This window comes from Bos indicus x Bos taurus, chromosome 21 (assembly GCF_003369695.1).
Source record: "Bos indicus x Bos taurus breed Angus x Brahman F1 hybrid chromosome 21, Bos_hybrid_MaternalHap_v2.0, whole genome shotgun sequence".
Lineage (NCBI taxonomy): Eukaryota > Metazoa > Chordata > Mammalia > Artiodactyla > Bovidae > Bos > Bos indicus x Bos taurus.
In genome coordinates this window covers 68206606-68223795 of record NC_040096.1, presented here as the reverse complement: position 1 = coordinate 68223795, position 17190 = coordinate 68206606, and the positions used below count along the sequence as shown (strand labels likewise).

The window sequence follows — 17190 nt, the reverse complement described above, 5'->3', positions numbered from 1 at the left end:
CCGCAGCGTGCCCACACCTGCTCACGGGCCCCTTGGAGGGAGGACAGTCCTACTTTGTACTCCTGTGACGGGGGGTGGAAACATGCTGAGCTTGTCAGAAACTGACTCTGTTCCTCTCTAACGTCTTGATTTAGGGCATGGAGATCGGCAAAGTGCCACCCCCCCTGCCTGGTGTCAGCAAGCCGCTGCCCCCGAGCTATGGGACATACCCAAGTCCTGCCCCTGTGGGCCCGGGCTCGACCAACTCCCTGGAGAGGAGGAAGGAGGGCAGCTTGCCCAGGCCCAGCGCAGGCCTTCCCAGTCGGCAGAAGCCCGCCCCGCTGCCCCCTGCGGGTGGCCCGCACCAGCCAGGCTCCTCGCAGCAGATTCAGCAGAGGATTTCTGTGCCCCCGAGTCCCACATACCCGCCGGCAGGGCTGCCTGCCTTTCCAGCCGGAGACGGCAAACCTGAACTCCCGCTGACTGTGGCCATTAGGCCCTTCCTGGCTGATAAAGGGTCGAGGCCACAGTCCCCCAGGAAAGGACCCCAGACGGTGAATTCCAGTTCCATATACTCCATGTACCTCCAGCAAGCCACACCACCTAAGAATTACCAGCCAGCAGCACACAGCACCGTGAATAAGTCGGTTAAAGCAGGTATGCTGGGCGTGTACTCCTTCTCCTGGGGCTGGGAAATCCTATTTCAGAAAATGCCGGTCTGTACCCTGAGTTCCGGGCCATAGGCTGTTCAGGGTTAGACTTGATTCCTAGTGACATGTGGCTGTGGGTGTCTGTGTGAGCGGGGGATAAGGATGACATACACAGAGCGGTTCTGCCGGTAGACCCCCGCTCCCTGACTTCCCATCTGAGCGCCCGCCTGCCCACATTACTCAGGAAATCCAGGCCATAGAAGGCTGACATCTCAGAATTTGCCCTTTTTTCTCCTGCTTTGTAGTGACTTGTGCAGGACTTAGCTGGGAGCTGGTGTCGTGGGGGTCTGCCTGGACCTGATCCCCTGGCCGCCTAGCAGTCGCCGAACCAGGCCCCTGGGGGTGATATGAGGGAAGGGTTTTGCTGCTTTGGGGTCCTCTCGCAGAGCCCACAGGGACATAGAGCCCTGGTTTGGGTGCAGGGAAGTCCACCCCAGTCTCCTGGGGAGGCAGGTGTGAGAACGGAGCTCCTGCGTGTGGAGGCTGATGGTGGTTCCTCCTGGGCGGCAGGATCTGGGCCTCAGCGCTGTCTGGGGTCTCCTCAGAGTTCTCCCGTGTGGGCTGCAGGTTCCAGAATCTAGTTTGAGAATCTCCAGGCTCCCCAGGGGGGCCCAGGTGGAAATGCCAGCCCTGACCTGCGGCAGGCTCTGGCCTTGGGGGCGAGGAGCACCAGGGCCCCAGGGGCCCTTCCTTCCTGAGGCGGCCTGTGGTCTTGGCCATGTGGCGCAGCCCCAGGGTCATGTGGCTCTCCTTGGCTAGCAAACAGCGAGTGCCTCTTTACTGTGGGTAGGCGGCTTTGCAGCCTTTTTCTTTTTTGCATCTGAAAAAGCCCTGATTCCGTACACACAATCAAGTAGAGAGTCCCCCTCCCCAGGGAGGAGTTCGCGGTTCCCGTGGCTTTCCTGCGGCCTCTGGCAGGTGCTGAGCGCTGGGCTTGTCTCCCCAGTGTACGGGAAGCCGGTTCTGCCGTCTGGCTCCACGTCCCCGTCCCCGCTGCCCTTCCTGCACGGCTCGCTGGCCCCAGGTGCCACGCAGCCCCCGCCTCCTGGGGAGAGCGCCGAGAAGGAGCCAGAGCCCGAGAGCCCCGCGCCGCCCGGGGACGGGGCCGTGGAGAGCCTGCCGCGGCCGCTCAGCCCCACCAAGCTGACGCCCATCGTGCACTCGCCGCTGCGCTACCAGAGCGACGCCGACCTGGAGGCCCTGCGCAGGAAGCTGGCCAACGCGCCGCGGCCCCTGAAGAAGCGCAGCTCCATCACAGAGCCCGAGGGCCCTGGTGGGCCCAACATCCAGAAGCTGCTGTACCAGCGCTTCAACACGCTGGCTGGCGGCATGGAGGGTGCCCCCTTCTACCAGCCCAGCCCCTCGCAGGACTTCCTAGGCTCCTTGGCTGATGTGGACAATGGGAACACCACTGCCAACGGGAACCTGGGCGAGGCTGGCCCCACCCCGCTCCCCGCCCCACTCCCCGCCGAGCCCGCCCCCGCCTCTGACGCCAATGACAACCGGCTCCCTTCCCCTGAACCCGAGGGCCTGCTCTGTCCCCCAAACACCCACCAGACGGCTGAGCCGGCCGAGGATGACAACAACAACGTGGCCACGGCCCCGTCCACCGAGCAGGCCCCCAGCCCTGGGGCTGAGGCCCCCTCTCCAGGGGAGGAGCAGGCGCCCCCAGCCTTGCCGCTGTCGGTGGCCTCTACGGTGGGTGTCACCCTAGACCAGGGCACCGGCTTCCTGGCCAGCCAGCCAGAGCTGGTCAGGGACACACCTGGGTCGGGTGGTGCCGGACAGTGGAGCCAGCCTGGCCCCGGGGGCCCAAGGGTTCCTGAGGAAGGGGGGCATCGCTGGGATCAGGGCAGTCCGCTAGGGGAGGAGACCCTACTAAACAGAGCGCTGGGGGCAGAGCGGTGCCGGAGTAGCAGAGGGAGGTGGGAGCCTCTTGCCCTGAGCCCCTTGGTAGGGCAGGGGCAATTCAGCTCTGAGGTTCCCCTCGCTGCCTCCCTCAGACACCTGCAGGGACAGCCGGGCCCCCGAGGCAGAGCCGCCCCTGAGAGCCAGGTGCAGGCTGGTCTGCAGTGCCCCCTTCTTGCTCGCTGGGGCTGCAGGCAGAGGCTCTGCGGGTGGAGCTCCGCCTCGGGCTCTAGGACCCCTCCTGCCTCCTCCGCTCCGCTCCCAGCCTGCTTGCGTGGGGTCCCTTTGAAATCCAAAGCACACTTTCTCCCCATAGAGCAAGCGGACCAACCTGAAGAAGCCCAACTCGGAGCGGACGGGGCACGGCTTGCGGGTCCGCTTCAACCCGCTGGCGCTGCTCCTGGACGCGTCTCTGGAGGGGGAGTTCGACCTGGTGCAGAGGGTCATCTACGAGGTGAGTGCGTGCCTGTGTGGGGCAGCGGCCCTGGCGGCGCCTGGCGGGGCTCACGCGTCATGTCCCGTGTCGTAGGTGGAGGACCCCAGCAAGCCCAACGACGAGGGCATCACCCCCCTGCACAACGCCGTCTGTGCCGGCCACCACCACATCGTGCGGTTCCTGCTGGACTTTGGGGTCAACGTGAACGCTGCCGACAGCGACGGCTGGTGAGGCCCCGGGGTGGGTGGGGGCAGAGGAGGAAAGGAGACAGGACGGCCGCGCCCGGGCCGCGCCTCCTCCCCGCCACCTCTGTTCTCGCGTTGGTTTTGCCAAAGGCTCCGCTGTGATCATGCCTGTCACACGGCTGACCACGGAACCATTTGTTCTCAAGCGGCCAGAAAGCCTGTGTGGAGGGACCCGTGCCGTTGACTGTGAGCCTCAGGCCGCAGTCTGTGCCGCCGCCTGTGAACATGTTTCTTTATATTGTGGTAACGTACAGCCGTTACCATCACAGCTGCTGTGAGGGCCATGTCCACGGTGTGAGGGCATGTTCACGTCACACCACGAACAGGCAGTTTACAGGTTGCTTCTCGGTCCGCTCACCACCCAGCCTTTTGAGGTGTGGGTGTGGTGTGTTGGGGGCGGTGTGTGTGTGTGTACAGTCTGTGTGTCCGTTGTAGAAGTGGGCGTAGAATCAGGTCCCTGCAAAGGCAGCAACGCAGCAGCTGGCTGGGTGGTGAGCGCGTGCCCTGCAGGCCGCCCGGGACCTGGGCCGCGGGCAGGACGTGAGGCTGCCCTGTGCCCCCCAGGACGCCCCTGCACTGCGCCGCCTCTTGCAACAGCGTCCACCTCTGCAAGCAGCTGGTGGAGAGCGGCGCCGCCATCTTCGCCTCCACCATCAGCGACATCGAGACGGCTGCGGACAAGTGCGAGGAGATGGAGGAGGGCTATATCCAGTGCTCCCAGTTTCTATACGGTAAGGGCGTGGGCACATGCCCTCGGGTGCCGTTCCTGGGCCGCGGTGGGCACGCACCATGCCACTGCCTGGGCCAAGAGAAGCCCTGAGTTCACCCTTGGGGAAGCCCAGTCTGTCTCCGGGGAACAGAGGTCACTACGGCCCTTGGGCTCATCCCTGAAGACCTGTCACATTCTCATGGTCAGGATTCCATGTTGAGTTGCTCAAAACAAAGTCTTCCCCTCTCTGCCAGATGTTCTCTGTGCAGAGGAGGGGGACAGGGCGGCCAGGATGCCCTGGGCACGCAGCAGCCCGGAGCGAGGCCTCGAGGGTGGCGTCCCGGGTGGTCTCAGTCCCCACTCCGTGGACAGTGACGCACAACAGGGCAGTGCCCCAGGCCCAGCCCCCAGGACAGGCTGTGCGGGGGTCGGGGGACGCCTGTGCCGGGAGGCGGCAGCCTGTCGCTCTGGTGGAGCGTGCTTCCCGCCCCCGAGCGGCACACAGGTCTTCAGTCATGGGCTTGTGAGTTCTAAGTTTCACCCTAAGAAACACCACCTTTTTTTCTCCCTGGAGAAGAGCACAGTGACCCACTCCAGTGTTCTTGCCTGGAGAATCCCGTGGACAGAGGAGGCTGGTGGGCCAAGTTACTTAGGGTTGCAGAGTCGGACACGACTGAAGCAACTTAGCATGAACGCACCTTTGCTTCTGGACGTGAAGCTTCTGCCGCGGGCCTCTTCCTGGGACGTGGAAGGGACTGGTGGCGTTACTCTGGGGGCCGCAGCCGGCCCAGCCTCTAAGCGCTCCGCTGCAGCCCCAGCGGGATGCCCGAGGCCAGCGGCGTCTCCGAGCCTGGTGCGGGCCCTCAGCAGCCTGCCCTGCAGACCTGACTGTCGGCTCTCCTGTCCCAGGCGTGCAGGAGAAGCTGGGCGTGATGAACAAAGGCGTGGTGTATGCCCTGTGGGCCTATGAGGCCCAGAACAGCGACGAGCTGACCTTCCGCGAAGGGGATGCGCTCACCATTCTCCGGCGCAAGGACGAGGTCGAGACCGACTGGTGGTGGGCTCGCCTCGGGGACCGGGAGGGCTACGTGCCCAGGAACCTGCTAGGGGTAAGGCCGCGCTGGGGCCCTCCTACTGCTGGGGGTGGGGCCCTCCTACTGCTCAGACCCCGGGGGCAAGACTGCCTTTCTCCAGGCTTCCTGGAAGCCGCGGGGAGTGGGGCGGGTCGGGGGGCATCTGCTCTGGGGGAGGCCTGTGGGGAGGCTGGAGCCCCTCGATGAGGGCTGCTCACAGCGTGTTCTGCTCCCGGGGCCCGCAGGCTGCGCCCTCTGCACCGATGGCCCCTCAGGCCCTGGGCCTCCCTCTGCTCTCTGCTCCGCGCCCAGTGGGCTGGCAGCTGCTCTCGTCCTGCAGTCACTGGACACCGGTCCCGAGTGCCCTGAAAGAAAAAGGCACAGGGCCTCTGGGCGTTAGTAGGGTGTCTCCAGAGGGGGGTGGCCTCTGAGCGTCAGCCTGGCCTCGGCACAGGGCCCCTGCCCAGCGGTTGTCCCCTCGTCCTAAGCCCTGTCCATTGCCTCCCAGTTGTATCCACGGATCAAACCCCGACAGCGGACGCTGGCCTAAGCGTCCCCTGCAGCACCGCACAGGCTCGCCGGCAGCGGGGAGCACTCAGGCTGACTTGGCCATCTCCCGGAAGTGGACGCTGGACGCAGCTTCAGGGGCTCCCGCAGCAGACCGTTTCCGCGGTGTGAGGGCCCTCGGGTGAGGGTCTGCCCTCGGCTCAGAGAGAGGCCTTCACCTCCAAGGAGACTGAATTTTGCCAATTACTGTAAATCCAAATAAATACCCAGCTTTCTAAACCACCACCCTTGTTGCCAATAAGAAGCCCTGTCGTTGACCCCCGATTGGTTGCCAATGAAGACGATGCTCTTATGGACGTGGGCCCCAAGGCCCCCTCACCCCAGTATTGCCCCAGCCCCCCGAGAGAGCCTGCCAGCTGTGAGGCGCGCCCCTCGCTGGAGCCCCGCCCTCCTGTCCACCGGAAGTCAGAAGCCTGGTGCCATCCTCGCCTGCGTTTCTTCTCTCATCACCAAAGGAGCCCGTATGGAGGTCTGTCTAGCGGGGTGTCTGAGGTGTGGGCTCCTTTCCCATTCCAGGCCTCGGTCTAGGTCACCAACAGGCCACAGGCACAAGGAACCTTAGGACCAGGTGACACCACCGGGTCAGAAGTTCAACACGGCGCCGCCTTCCTGCGGCCTCCCGCTGCCCCAGTGCCCGTGCCCCTCCCGGCGCTGTGAAGGCCCGGGCAGGGGGCGGGTGGATGGGGCCAGACTCCCCGGTCCCTCTGCCCTGGTTCCAGACTTACAGTGAGGCGCTTTCCCGAGATTTGAACTGTACGTACAGGCTTTTATATACCAAAAGTATTTTTTGACTAAACCACTCGAAACTATCAAAACCATGTTGGAAACGTTTTTTTTTCTCATTAAAGTCCAGGCCCTGAGCTTTATTTTCCATGTACGAGTCTCGTGTGTAATTTACGTATGGACATGTGTAGATCTTGGAGCACCGATTGTACAGTGTGCTCACGAGCAAGGCGCACCCGCGGGCAGCCTGTGCTGAGGCCGTGTACGCACGCAATAAACGCTGTCTCCCACGGGCGGCTTCGAGTCTTTGTTCTGGAGCCGGAGCTGAGCTGAGTGGGAAGCTCGGGTTGTCTGGACACACAGAGGCAAGGCCTGACCCTTACTTTCAAAATAAGTTTTAATCGTAAGCTTTATATACAAATTGTTGTACAGTTATTGTAAAGTGAAATAGTAAGTGAAAAGTACAAAATACAAAGCATGCTCCTTCCCCAGTGAAGTATCCGGGTTGGTTTGTGGCCCTGGGTTAGTGGCACGCCGAGCGGGCAGTGCAGGAAGCACACCAGCACACATCAGGCCAGGGGACCACTGCCCGGGTCACGGCTGTGGAAGGACCGGTGAGCATCAGGGGACCAGAACCTTCTAGTAAACATGGGCACTCATAAAAACAAGGCAGAGAGTATTAGCAGTAGTGTAGCTCAGCCTCCCCCTCCCCCGCAGTTAGGTATCAAGTGTCAGACAAGTTCTAAAGCGCGAATGGTCTGGAGCGTTAACCGATCGTGTGCATATCGCACTAGGCAGGCTCCGAGGGCTTGGCTGCGTCTCCAGCACTTGTAGGGTTAGTCGTGCCTGTGCGCCCACGAGCAGGTGCTGCTGCCCCAAGCGGACCGTCCAGCCCGTGTGGCGTTACTGGTCCCGAGACTCGTAGAGGAGCTTGGCCGCCTGCAAGGTGACCAGAAAGAGGCGTGTGCCTGGCTGAGGCGGGCGGAGGCACCTCGGCGGGGCGGGGGCGGGAGAGCGCGGAGCAGCAGGTACCTTATGCATGGCCGCCAGCCATGCCGTCGCCTGCCTCCTGCTGCCGTCGGCGTCCTCGCCGGCTGTCAGCGTCAGCTGCGTCAGCCCCTCCGCCCCCGGGGTCGTGTACTGCAGGGTCATGCCTATGGCCCTCGCGTTGCCTCCTGGAGTGGGAACAAGGTAAGGATGCCCCAAGTGGCCTTGAGCACCAGGGTGCCAGCTGCCCCAAAGCAGTGGCCCGGGCGCCCTCTCCCTGACTCTGGTGCTGGCCTCACAGCTGGCCTCTCGGTGGGGCCTGTGTCAGGGCCGTGGCTGCCTGGTGGCCGACCCTGAGCTCACAGGGTGGACAGGGGCCCGGGTCAAACATTTGCGCCCCATGGATGAGACCCTGCACGAGGCTACACCCGCCTGTCGTGCTGGCCTCACACCCACCCCACCGCCGAGCACCAGAGTCAAAGCGGAGGAGCCACGCCACCGCAGGACACGAGCTCCTGGAAGGCTGTCTTTGGGGGGTGACTGCGCGACAACCACCTAGCGCCAGTCCCTGCAGCTCAGAACCCAGCCCGAAGTGCCAAGCCTGCAAGGCGTTTTTCACAAGCCGCGGTCCCAGCTGTGTCAGCCGGCTTACCCCGGCCTGGGCTCTCTGAAGGGGCGCCACCCCGCCACCCACACCCCCGCTCTGGGGCAGCCCACTGCGTTCTGCCCACCACCTGCTCCTGGAAGGGGTCTTTCCTGATTCCTGTGACTGTTGTTGCATTTTGAGAGCCTGTGGCCGGCAGGGCTGAACCGACGTTCATCCCGACCCTCGACAGAAAGTGGGCAACCCTGCTGTGGACAGCGCAGGCGCGGGGACCCTCCCTGCCCTCCACCGCCCCCCGCACCTCCGCTCCAGAACACGGTTCTGAGCACTGATGGTTCCAGGAAACCGGGCAGAGCAGGGGTCCCTGCGCTCCCGGAGCCGCCACAAGGGGGCGCGGCGCCAGCAGCCCCGGCCCCGCCCCCCGGCCCCGCCCCCCGGGGAAACCCGCCCCCCGAAGCGGCCGCGCGGAGCTCGCAAGCCGGAGCAGGGCTCCCCCTCAGGAGAGAACAGCCGAGCCCAGGGGACAGACGGCTTCACGGTTTGGCCGCCTCAGGTCTCACAGGGAGCCCCCCTCCCCGCCCCGCAGACACGCTGACCTTCGGCGGCGGGCCGGCTGGCGGGGAGGCTGGTGTGAGAGAGAGTGTCTTTACGGCAGGCAGGCAGGCAGGCAGGAGAGGTCAGCAAGGCCGGTCAGAAATCAGAGAGAGGGCTCGGGTCAGCCTCCGCGCTCGGACCCGAGGCCCAGGAGGGACTTCAGGGGAGAGGGTCGAGCTCCCCGAGGAGGGCCGTCTCCGCAGACCCTGGGGGGCGGCGGCGATGGGGGCCCCGCCGCAGGCTCTGGGGAACCGGGTGATGCCAGCCCGAGAGACGGGAAGGAAGAGCGCGGAGTGCACGTCCAGGGAACCTCCTCTCCGCCTCACACGCCCGCGAGTGGAGCCCCGGAGCCCCCCGGCCCGCGGCGCCTACCTCCGGGAGGGAGACCCTCCGTGAGCATCTGCACGGCGGCGATGCGCGCCACCTCCACCTCGCGGTGACCGTCCCCGTCCCCGTCCCCGTCCAGAAGCAGGAACCTGCGGCAGACAGAGGCGTCCGTGCCACGGCCCTCCGAGGCTCCGGGCGCCCAGTGCCAGGGGAGAAGCACCCGCCCTCACCTCTGGTTGCTGGAAAGACGGCAGACCATCGTGTCCGGCTTCTCGGAGTTCTCGAAAGTCACGAGGAAGGTGGCTCCTGCGGAGGGGAGCAGACGTGAGCACGCGGTAGCCCCCCCGCGCCGCCCCCTCCAGGCCAGGGACACGCAGAGAAGACAGAAGGGGGCGAGGCGGCGGCGGGAAGGGCGTGACGGGGTCGGGGTGCAATGCCGGAGGCCAGAAGCGTCGCCTGGGGCTCCCCCGGGCCGGATCGCAGGGCGCTGACCTGCCCCCAGGGGACCCCCAGAGCAGCCCGGCCAGGACGGCCTGCTGGCCGGGGGTTGGGGAGAGGGCTGCCAGGTCCTGGGGGCTCCGCCCGCCCGGAGCCCCGGAGCGGCTGGGACCACACCCGGCGGAGTCCCACCCACCGACCCCGCCCGCCCGGCGCTCACCGCTCAGCAGCAGCTTGAGCTGCCGGTCGTAGAAGTCGGCCTCGCGCCGCGACACCGGCGCGCACCCGGCGCACTGCCGCACGGGGTCCACGAAGCACATGCGCCGCAGCGCCACCTTCTGGCCGCAGCACTTGTCGCAGAAGCACTTCCCGCACCGGCGGCAGTGGTGCTGGGGACGCGGGCACGGGCGTGAGCACCCCGCAGACCGCAGGCACCAGCGGCCACCGCGATGCCTCGAGGGGCCCCGCCCCCACACCGCACCTGGGCCGCCCTCCTGCCCCGCCCAGCTCACCTTCCTGGTGAGAAAGTCAAACTTGGTGTCACACTGCATGCACCTCGGGCACTAGGAGACAAGGGGACAGGGGTCAGGCCGCGCGGCCTGCTCCTCCAGGAGCCCCCCCGGCCGCCAGCACCCAGGCTCGGCCAGGAGACACCGCAGCTGGGGCAGCGGTCAGCCGGCAGAGGTGGGGCCAGGCCCGGCCGCCCGGGGCTCCGGGGGCGAGCCTGGGACAGTGCTCCCAGCACCGGCCAGGGCCCAGCCTGGAGACGGCCACGTCGCCACCCAGCCACAACCACAGGAGCGCCCAGACCTGTCAGCTGACCGTGGGGACGCGCTGTCCCCACGTGGCGAGGCCCGGCCTCCGCGGTGGGAAAGCTGCTCACTGCAAAGATGGGGGATGTGAAATGCCGCCACCGGTCAGGGGGCCAGGCGTCCTGACCGTGTGACTGTCGCCTAACCCGCCCGCCCCCTGTCAGTCCTGGCCAGCAGGGCCAACCCCTCCGCCCTGCCCTGAGCGTCCTCTGCCGGCTTCACTCGGGGCAGCCAGAACCCAGGCAGGCTCTGCTCTGGCTCCCAAGACAGGCCTTGACCTTGACACCCTCCCCCTCCCCGCAGGCCCAACTCAGCCTAAAGCCGAGGCCAGTGCCCTTCTCCAGGGGAGGGTGGTGGGCAAGGCCAGTCTGCAGATGCCCCCTGCCGCAGACCGCCATGGCACTGCACTGAACAGCCATCTAAGCTTTAAGTGATCCATGACTGATGTTTTCTTGTTTTCTCTCTGTTTTTCAGCGGCTTTCCCGCCCTGGGACACAGGGCCTGGCCCTCCAGAATCACCCGCAGGGTCTGCCCGCCTCGGGCAGGAGCTGGCGGATCCCAGGGCTGCTGCCCCCACCAACCCCACCACTGCCTCTCCCTGTCACTTCTGGAACTTTCCGTGTTTGGCACTCAGGTCTCCACCTGGGGCAGGGCCTCTGTGTGCCACACTCTTCTGTGACCTCACACATCTGCCACAGAGTCTGCGGGATGAGGGTGCAGTCGTGGAGGCTGACCCAGCTCCCCCCTTGCCGGGAGGCTCACATCTGAGCAACTGAGAGACCAAGTTCTAAACTAAGACCACAGCAGAAGGTAAAATACAATCCCTGAAAAATATTAGTGAGCTAGACTTTTTGTATTAATCTAAATAAACCAATGAGATTATTCAGAAAACAGATTTTTAAACAAGGTAATTTTCCTAGGGATTATATAAGAGAAAAGAAGCTTTTAAAATTATGAAGAGAATGATTTGATATGAAAATAAAATTAAATAAAGAAATAAGAGTAGCGGATGAAGACGTTAGAGTCAAGAGTTCATACCTGGTCTGAGACCAGCTACACCGAAAGGAGACGCCAGCCCAGGCCCGGGCCCGGCACTGTGCCCTGAGCAGCTGACTGGACCCAGAGGAGAGGCCCCGGGGTAGGAGACCGCCATCCGGGAGACAGTCCAGAAACCAGGGACCAGCAGCCTGCCCCCCGCCCCCCGCGAGGCCAAAGGCCCCGGAGACGCCTGCCCCTGAGGCCACACACACCAGGCCTGTCCCCATGGCACCCCTGGGGCGGGCGGGGGCTGATCTCAGAGGAGACATACAGGTGTGCACACACAGATACACGTGCACGGGTGTGCGGCCCCTGCCAGATCCTCCCGGGCTGCCCCTTCCCCAGGTCAATAACGAGCAGCCAGCCACCTTCAGGGCCCCTGCGCTGCCCCCCAGGGCTCTCACCCCACAGACGGGGGAGGGAGCTGGTGGTAAGGCGAGGGGTCTCCACAGATGCCCACGAGAGGACGGGGTGGGGGGAGCGGGGGGAGGCGGTCAGGGGTCAGAGCCAGGCAGCCCTGACCCGACCCCTCGCTGCTCCAGAGAGCCAGCAGCTGACTGGCGCCCACCCTGCACATGCAGGAGACTTCTGACGATGCCGGGGGTTAAGTGAGGCAACAAGGGATGATAAAGGAAGAAACCAGAAAGGTCCACAGGAAGCCGGGCCGGAACAAAGGAGGCCTTCGGAAACTGTGGGGCACCCCTTGGCAGCCCAGCGCAGAGGCCCTGGAGGACTGCTCGGAGACAGCGGTCTCTGCCGACCAGCTGCCCTGGGAGCCCTGGGAGTGCTCAGGTGGCTCCTTCAAAGTACAACAGAAGACAGACTGGAGAGATTAAAGGAATGTTTCAAGAGAAGCGACTAGAAAGGATGGAGCTTTAGGACAGCCGCCCGCCCTCCCTCTGAGGCTAGAGCGACAGGGGACCGCCGCCCACGCTGTCCTCCCAGACGCCAGGCTCCCACGTAAGAGCTTCTCAGACTCCTCGAGAAGTAAATCATAAAGGTAAGTTTCAAAGTTACACGTATTAACACATCTTTGTTGAAAAGCAACCATTTTTAAAGAGTAAAAAAACTCCTATAAATATAAAATAAATCCATGTCAAAGATTTAACTCAATTAACTGAGGGAAGCAATGAAATATTAAAAAGACAAGCTCACAGGGAAATCTGAGGAGCAGACCCACAGCAGCCCCAGGGACGAGGTGAGTCTGACAACACGGTTTAAGGGGGGTGCTGAGAAGAGGAGGGACGGGCGCCTCCCAGGACTGCCACCTCCCAGGACGGGCCTCGCCTCTCCTGCAGAACCTGGGCGCGGACAACGCCTCCCGAAGGAGCGCCCCACCGGCCACGGGAGCCGTGGGCAGCTCCTGAGCGAGCGGGCAGGCCTGTGGGGCCTGGCCCCCCCACCACGAGGGATCCACCTGGGATCCCAGAGGCCAGAGACAGGGACCCCTCAGGCAGTGTTCTCGGAAAGCGTCCTGCAAAGAGCGCCCTCCTCACGTGCCCTGGAGGAGACGCACAGAAACCCCAGCCACCCTCCACAAGCCAGACAGGGGCTGCAGGCGGGACCCACGGACCTGCTGGTCCCCTCACTGACCGAAACGACGTGCGCATGAACCTCACTTGATGCAACGTTCATTAATCTCTCCTTCCTTCAGGCCCTTGAACTCTGACCCACCTCTTAGCCTGAGACAGTCCAGGGGTGATGCGCCCGAACTACTCTCAGATCACACCAGCTGCCCCCTGCCTGCCCCTCCCACCCTGCTCCCCAAAGCCTGGGCTGCGCCCCCCATGGAGAAGCCCCTGCTGTCTGCCCCTGGGCAGCTTGTGGATCCCTTGGTTGGAACCACCCCACAATGACCCTCTGAAACATAATCTCTCCCCACCCAAGTCCAACTTTGCTTCTTGTTTGACACCCCGTGGCCCCCATTTGCCCCTGCAGAGCATCTGATGTCAAGACCACTATATCTGCTCAGACCACCGCACAGCTGCACTCGTCTCACACACTAGCAAAGCAACGCTCAAAATCCTCCAAGCCAGGCTTCAACAGCACGTGAACGTGAACTTCCAGATGTTCCCGATGGATTTAGAAAAGGCAGAGGAACCAGGGATCAAATTGCCAACATCCACTGGATCATAGAAAAAGCAAGAGAGTTCCAGAAAAACACCTATTTCTGCTTTATTGACTATGCCAAAGCCTTTGACTGTGTGGATCACAACGAACTGTGGAAAATTCTGAAAGAGATGGGAATACCAGACCATCTGACCTGCCTCCTGAAAAATCGGTATGCAGGTCAAGAAGCAACAGTTAGAACCGGACACGGAACAATGGACTGGTTCCAAATCAGGAAAGGAGTACATCAAGGCTGTATATTGTCATCCTGCTTATTTAACTTACATGCAGAGTACATCATGCGAAATGCCAGGTTGGATGAAGCACAAGCTGGAATCCAGATTGCCAGGAGAAATTATCAATAGCCTCAGATATGCAGACGACACCACCCTAATGGCAGAAAGCGAAGAGGAACTAAAGAGCCTCTTGATGAAAGTGAAAGAGGAGAGTGAAAAAGTTGGCTTAAAGTTCAACCTTCAGAAAACGAAGATCATGGCATCTGATCCCATCATTTCATGGCAAATAGATGAGGAAACAGTGGAAACAGTGTCAGACTTTATTTTCTGGGCTCCAAAATCACTGCAGATGGTGACTGCAGCCATGAAATTAAAAGATGCTTGCTCCTTGGCAGAAAAGCTATGACAAATCTAGACAGCATATTAAAAAACAGAGACATTACTTTGGCAATAAAGGTCCGTCTAGTCAAGGCTATGGTTTTTCCAGTGGTCATGTACGGATGTGAGAGTTGGACTGTGAAGAAAGCTGAGCACCAAAGAATTGATGCTTTTGAACTGTGGTGTTGGAGAAGACTCTTGAGAGTCTCTTGGACTGCAAGGAGATCCAACCAGTCCATCCTAAAGGAAATCAGTCCTGAATATTCATTAGAAGGACTGATGCTGAAGCTGAAACTCCAATTCTGTGGCCACCTGATGCGAAGAGCTGACTCATTTGAAAAGACCCTGATGCTGGGAGGGATTGAAGGCAAGAAGAGAAGGGGACGACAGAGGATGAGATGGTTGGATGGCATCACTGATTCAATGGACATGAGTTTGAGCAAACTCCGGGAGTTGGTGATGGACAGGGAGGCCTGGCATGCTGCAGTCCACAGAGTCACAAAGAGTTGGACACGACTGAGCTACTGAACTGAACTGACATCAAAACAATAGCACAGAGCCACCGTCGCCGTTGTTACACCCAAGACGGCAGGAAAGGGCGCGTGCGCGCGGGTCACAGCAGTCTCCGACGGCTGCACACCCACTCTCCTTGCTGGGGGACACGTGGATACAGTCACACGAGGCTCGAGCTAGGCCCAGGCCTCCTGCCACTCCCCCATGTCCCCCCACTGCCCCCCCAACCTCACAAGCTCTTGGAGGCACACAGAAAAGCGAGTCCGTTATTTCTGGGGGCAGGAACCCCTCTGAGAAGCCAAGAGTCACAGATAACGCACACCCCCAAGTTCTCCAGCATCTGTAAGGGATGTCCCCATGGGCCCGAGGTACCAAGGTGGCACAGGGCCGAGCACCAAGTCAACAGTCGACAGACCCCAAGGAACGATGGGTGCCGGCCGGTTCCATACATGACCAGACACTCGTCCCCACGCAGCCGAGTGGAGGCGGGTGAAGCGGGGACGGCATGTCCCCTCCATGCTCTCCCTACACCCTCTCCCTGCCTGTTCCAAACCACACACACACTGGGATCAAGGCCCCAGAAGCACAGGGTGAGCTGGGCACTGCTGAACCGGGAGGGCAGCAGGGGAACCCCCACCTCCCCCAAGCCACCCCAGGTCAGATAGAAGCCAGCCTCCATCCGACTCTCCCAGCCCGAGCTGCCCCACCCCAGCCAGCTCTCCTCCAGTACACTCCCCTCGGTCACTGCAAACGCCCCCTGCCCGGTACATGTCCACACGCACTTCCTCAAACTCGGGTCACGGCCACTGGGAGGCCTCCTCCCCTCCTCAGAGCTCCCTCCGCCTTCTTTGGCTGCTGAGACGGCAAACTGGGGTGTGTTTCTGGAAAGCACGAGAAACTTCCACTGGGGAGGGAGCGCCGAGGGGGACAGCACCTCTGCCTGACTCCTCCACCTTTCCCGGGAGCCCGCAGACCCCAGTCCGGGCCCCCACGCCCCACTGCTCAGAGAGGACACCCGAGGCAGCAAAGGGGTCGTTTCAGGAAAGAACAAAGGGCCCCGAAGACGGACAGAGGGGCCCCAGAGCGAACTGAAGAGCCAAAGTGCAGGGCATCCAGGCGGCTTCCACTCACACACGGTCCTTGCTCTGAGCATTTCACGGGGATCAGTCGGGGGAAGAAATGTCTAAAATGGCCCTGGGGACAACACCAGAAAAGGCTGACACGCTGGCCTGGGCTGAGGGGGTGGAGGTGCTGTGGGCCCCGCGACTGGCCCGTCCTGGCTCCGCCCCCCACGATGGAGACGATTCGATCGGCTGGACCTCAGCCCCTTCACCTGCCGCCTCCCAGGCCAGGCGGTGCTGCTGTGACTTCCCTCTGAGCCGTAATGACACCTGCCAGGTTCCCTCACCGATTCAGTTAAACGAGCTCCCGGACACGTGCTGGCTTAGAGAATGAGAGCTGTGATGTTCCCTTTTTCTTTCTTTCTTTAACCACCTTTCAACGGCACTAACCAAGGGCACCGTGTGAGGAAAAGTACATTCCGCGAGTTCAGAGACCGCAAGCACCCGGAGGAGAAACGCAGAAACGGAAGAGCACAACTGGGGCGACAAGAGGCCCGAGAGGAGGGGCCGACGGGGCCAGCCCAGCCCAGTGACCCCCGCGGCCCCCGCCAGCGCCCTGCCCTCTTGGAGCACCGCGGGCTGGGCTCGCTGACCAGGGGGCGGAGGGAATGAACCCTCCCCTCCCAGCGGGCCAACCGCCCCTCCCTAGCTTCTGAGCTCTCCGGTGCCTGGAAAACACCCGATCGCATTCCTCCCGTACCTCCCCACCCTTCCCTGCGGAAAACTTGCCACCGCGATTCCTGGGGCAGGGAGGAAAAGCGGTCAGCTAGAACACGAGGGGCTGTAACTTAAAGTTTGTTTCCAAAGCGTGGTCTTTTCCCGTCTCTTAGACGCTCGAGATTGACAGGAACGCACCAGGCTTCTCCGCCAGCCTTCGCACAGCTGAGAGCCACTGGCTTACGGGATCCGGTCCAAACTCCTGAGCGCAGCACACAAGGGCACAGAGGTGCCGCCCCGCCCCGCCGGGAGCAGGTGCGACTCCCCAGGCAGGACGCCCTGCAGACGCCCCGCCTGGCGACGCTCGCTCACACCCAGCACCCCCCAGCACCGCAGGCCACGGCGAGGGCCCTGCCCGAGGGCCGATCGCAGAGAAACGCTGCCCTCCCCACGTCCCCGCGCGGGGAGGGGGAGCCAACTGTCAGAAAAGTTCCAGCCCAGCAGCTCGACCGCGGGAGGCGGCCGGTCCACAGACGACGGCGCAGGGGGCAGGGCCCGGGCGGAATCACGGAGGGATGTCGGGGTGGGGGAGCCGCGCACCCGCGAAAAGGGCCAGGCGGAGCGCCCGGGCGGGGGTGGAGCCGGGGATCCGCCAGGGAGCTCCGCCGGGGCCGGGGGCGCGGGGAGCCGAGGGCGGGGCGCCCCGCCCGGGGAGGTCGGGCGGGCCCGGGGAGCCGGCGCGGACGCCAGGAGGGCCGGGGTAGCGGCCGGGGTCCCGGGACTGGCGGGCGGCCGCGACCTACCTCCTTGTCCGGGACCCACGGCGGCTCCTCCAGGCCGAAGGGGCTGCCGTAGGCGCGGTGCTCAGGCACCATGCGCAGGCCGCTGGGGGAGCGCACCAGCTTCTTGGCGTCGCGGCGCGCGGCCACCTCGGAGGACATGACGCCGCCTGAGCGCTCGCCCGCCGCCCGCTGCCCGCCGCCCGCCGCCCGCCGCCCGCCGCCCGCCGCCCGCCGCCAGCTGCCC

At 63.2% G+C, this 17190-nt stretch overlaps 2 protein-coding genes across 8 annotated transcripts in view; one reads left to right on the top strand and one right to left on the bottom strand.

Moving 5' to 3' along the window:
* The window catches only part of PPP1R13B (protein phosphatase 1 regulatory subunit 13B), an 83240-nt gene extending 76600 nt beyond the window's left edge, over positions 1 to 6640 (top strand). For all 4 annotated transcript variants that reach the window (XM_027521923.1, XM_027521926.1, XM_027521924.1 and 1 more), the window contains 7 exons: positions 135 to 636; positions 1636 to 2387; positions 2914 to 3051; positions 3127 to 3260; positions 3843 to 4009; positions 4897 to 5096; positions 5569 to 6640. In XM_027521923.1, coding sequence (XP_027377724.1) covers positions 135 to 636; positions 1636 to 2387; positions 2914 to 3051; positions 3127 to 3260; positions 3843 to 4009; positions 4897 to 5096; positions 5569 to 5610 — 1935 coding nt within the window. In that variant the 3' untranslated portion in view covers positions 5611 to 6640. The remainder of the gene's footprint in view (positions 1 to 134; positions 637 to 1635; positions 2388 to 2913; positions 3052 to 3126; positions 3261 to 3842; positions 4010 to 4896; positions 5097 to 5568) is intronic.
* Positions 6641 to 6729: 89 nt separating this feature from the next.
* On the bottom strand, positions 6730 to 17171 carry ZFYVE21 (zinc finger FYVE-type containing 21). Of its 4 annotated transcripts, none has more exons than XM_027521928.1 (8): positions 16968 to 17171; positions 9813 to 9863; positions 9521 to 9689; positions 9093 to 9168; positions 8908 to 9011; positions 8538 to 8585; positions 7383 to 7525; positions 6730 to 7289 (listed from the first exon to the last, which is right to left on the bottom strand). In XM_027521928.1, the coding sequence occupies exons 1-8, from the start codon at positions 17103 to 17105 to the stop codon at positions 7254 to 7256; spliced, it is 765 nt and encodes a 254-aa protein (XP_027377729.1). In that variant the 5' UTR covers positions 17106 to 17171; the 3' UTR covers positions 6730 to 7253. The 4 variants fall into 4 exon arrangements, with proteins under 4 accessions (XP_027377729.1, XP_027377733.1, XP_027377732.1 ...); XM_027521932.1 differs by lacking the exon at positions 16968 to 17171 and adding an exon at positions 16363 to 16768; XM_027521931.1 differs by lacking the exon at positions 16968 to 17171 and adding an exon at positions 15518 to 15759.
* Between the last annotated feature and the right edge of the window lie 19 nt (positions 17172 to 17190).

Coding starts and splice junctions, on each gene's coding strand:
- ZFYVE21 (XM_027521928.1), bottom strand. CDS start 17,105: ATGTCCTCCGAGGTGGCCGCGCGCCGCGACGCCAAGAAGCTGGTGCGC. Junction 9,864..16,967: donor CGTGGGTCCCGGACAAGGAG/GTAGGTCGCGGC, acceptor CTTGTCTCCTAG/TGCCCGAGGTGCATGCAGTG. Junction 7,526..8,537: donor CAGCCGGCCCGCCGCCGAAG/GTCAGCGTGTCT, acceptor TTCCCACTCCAG/GAGGCAACGCGAGGGCCATA.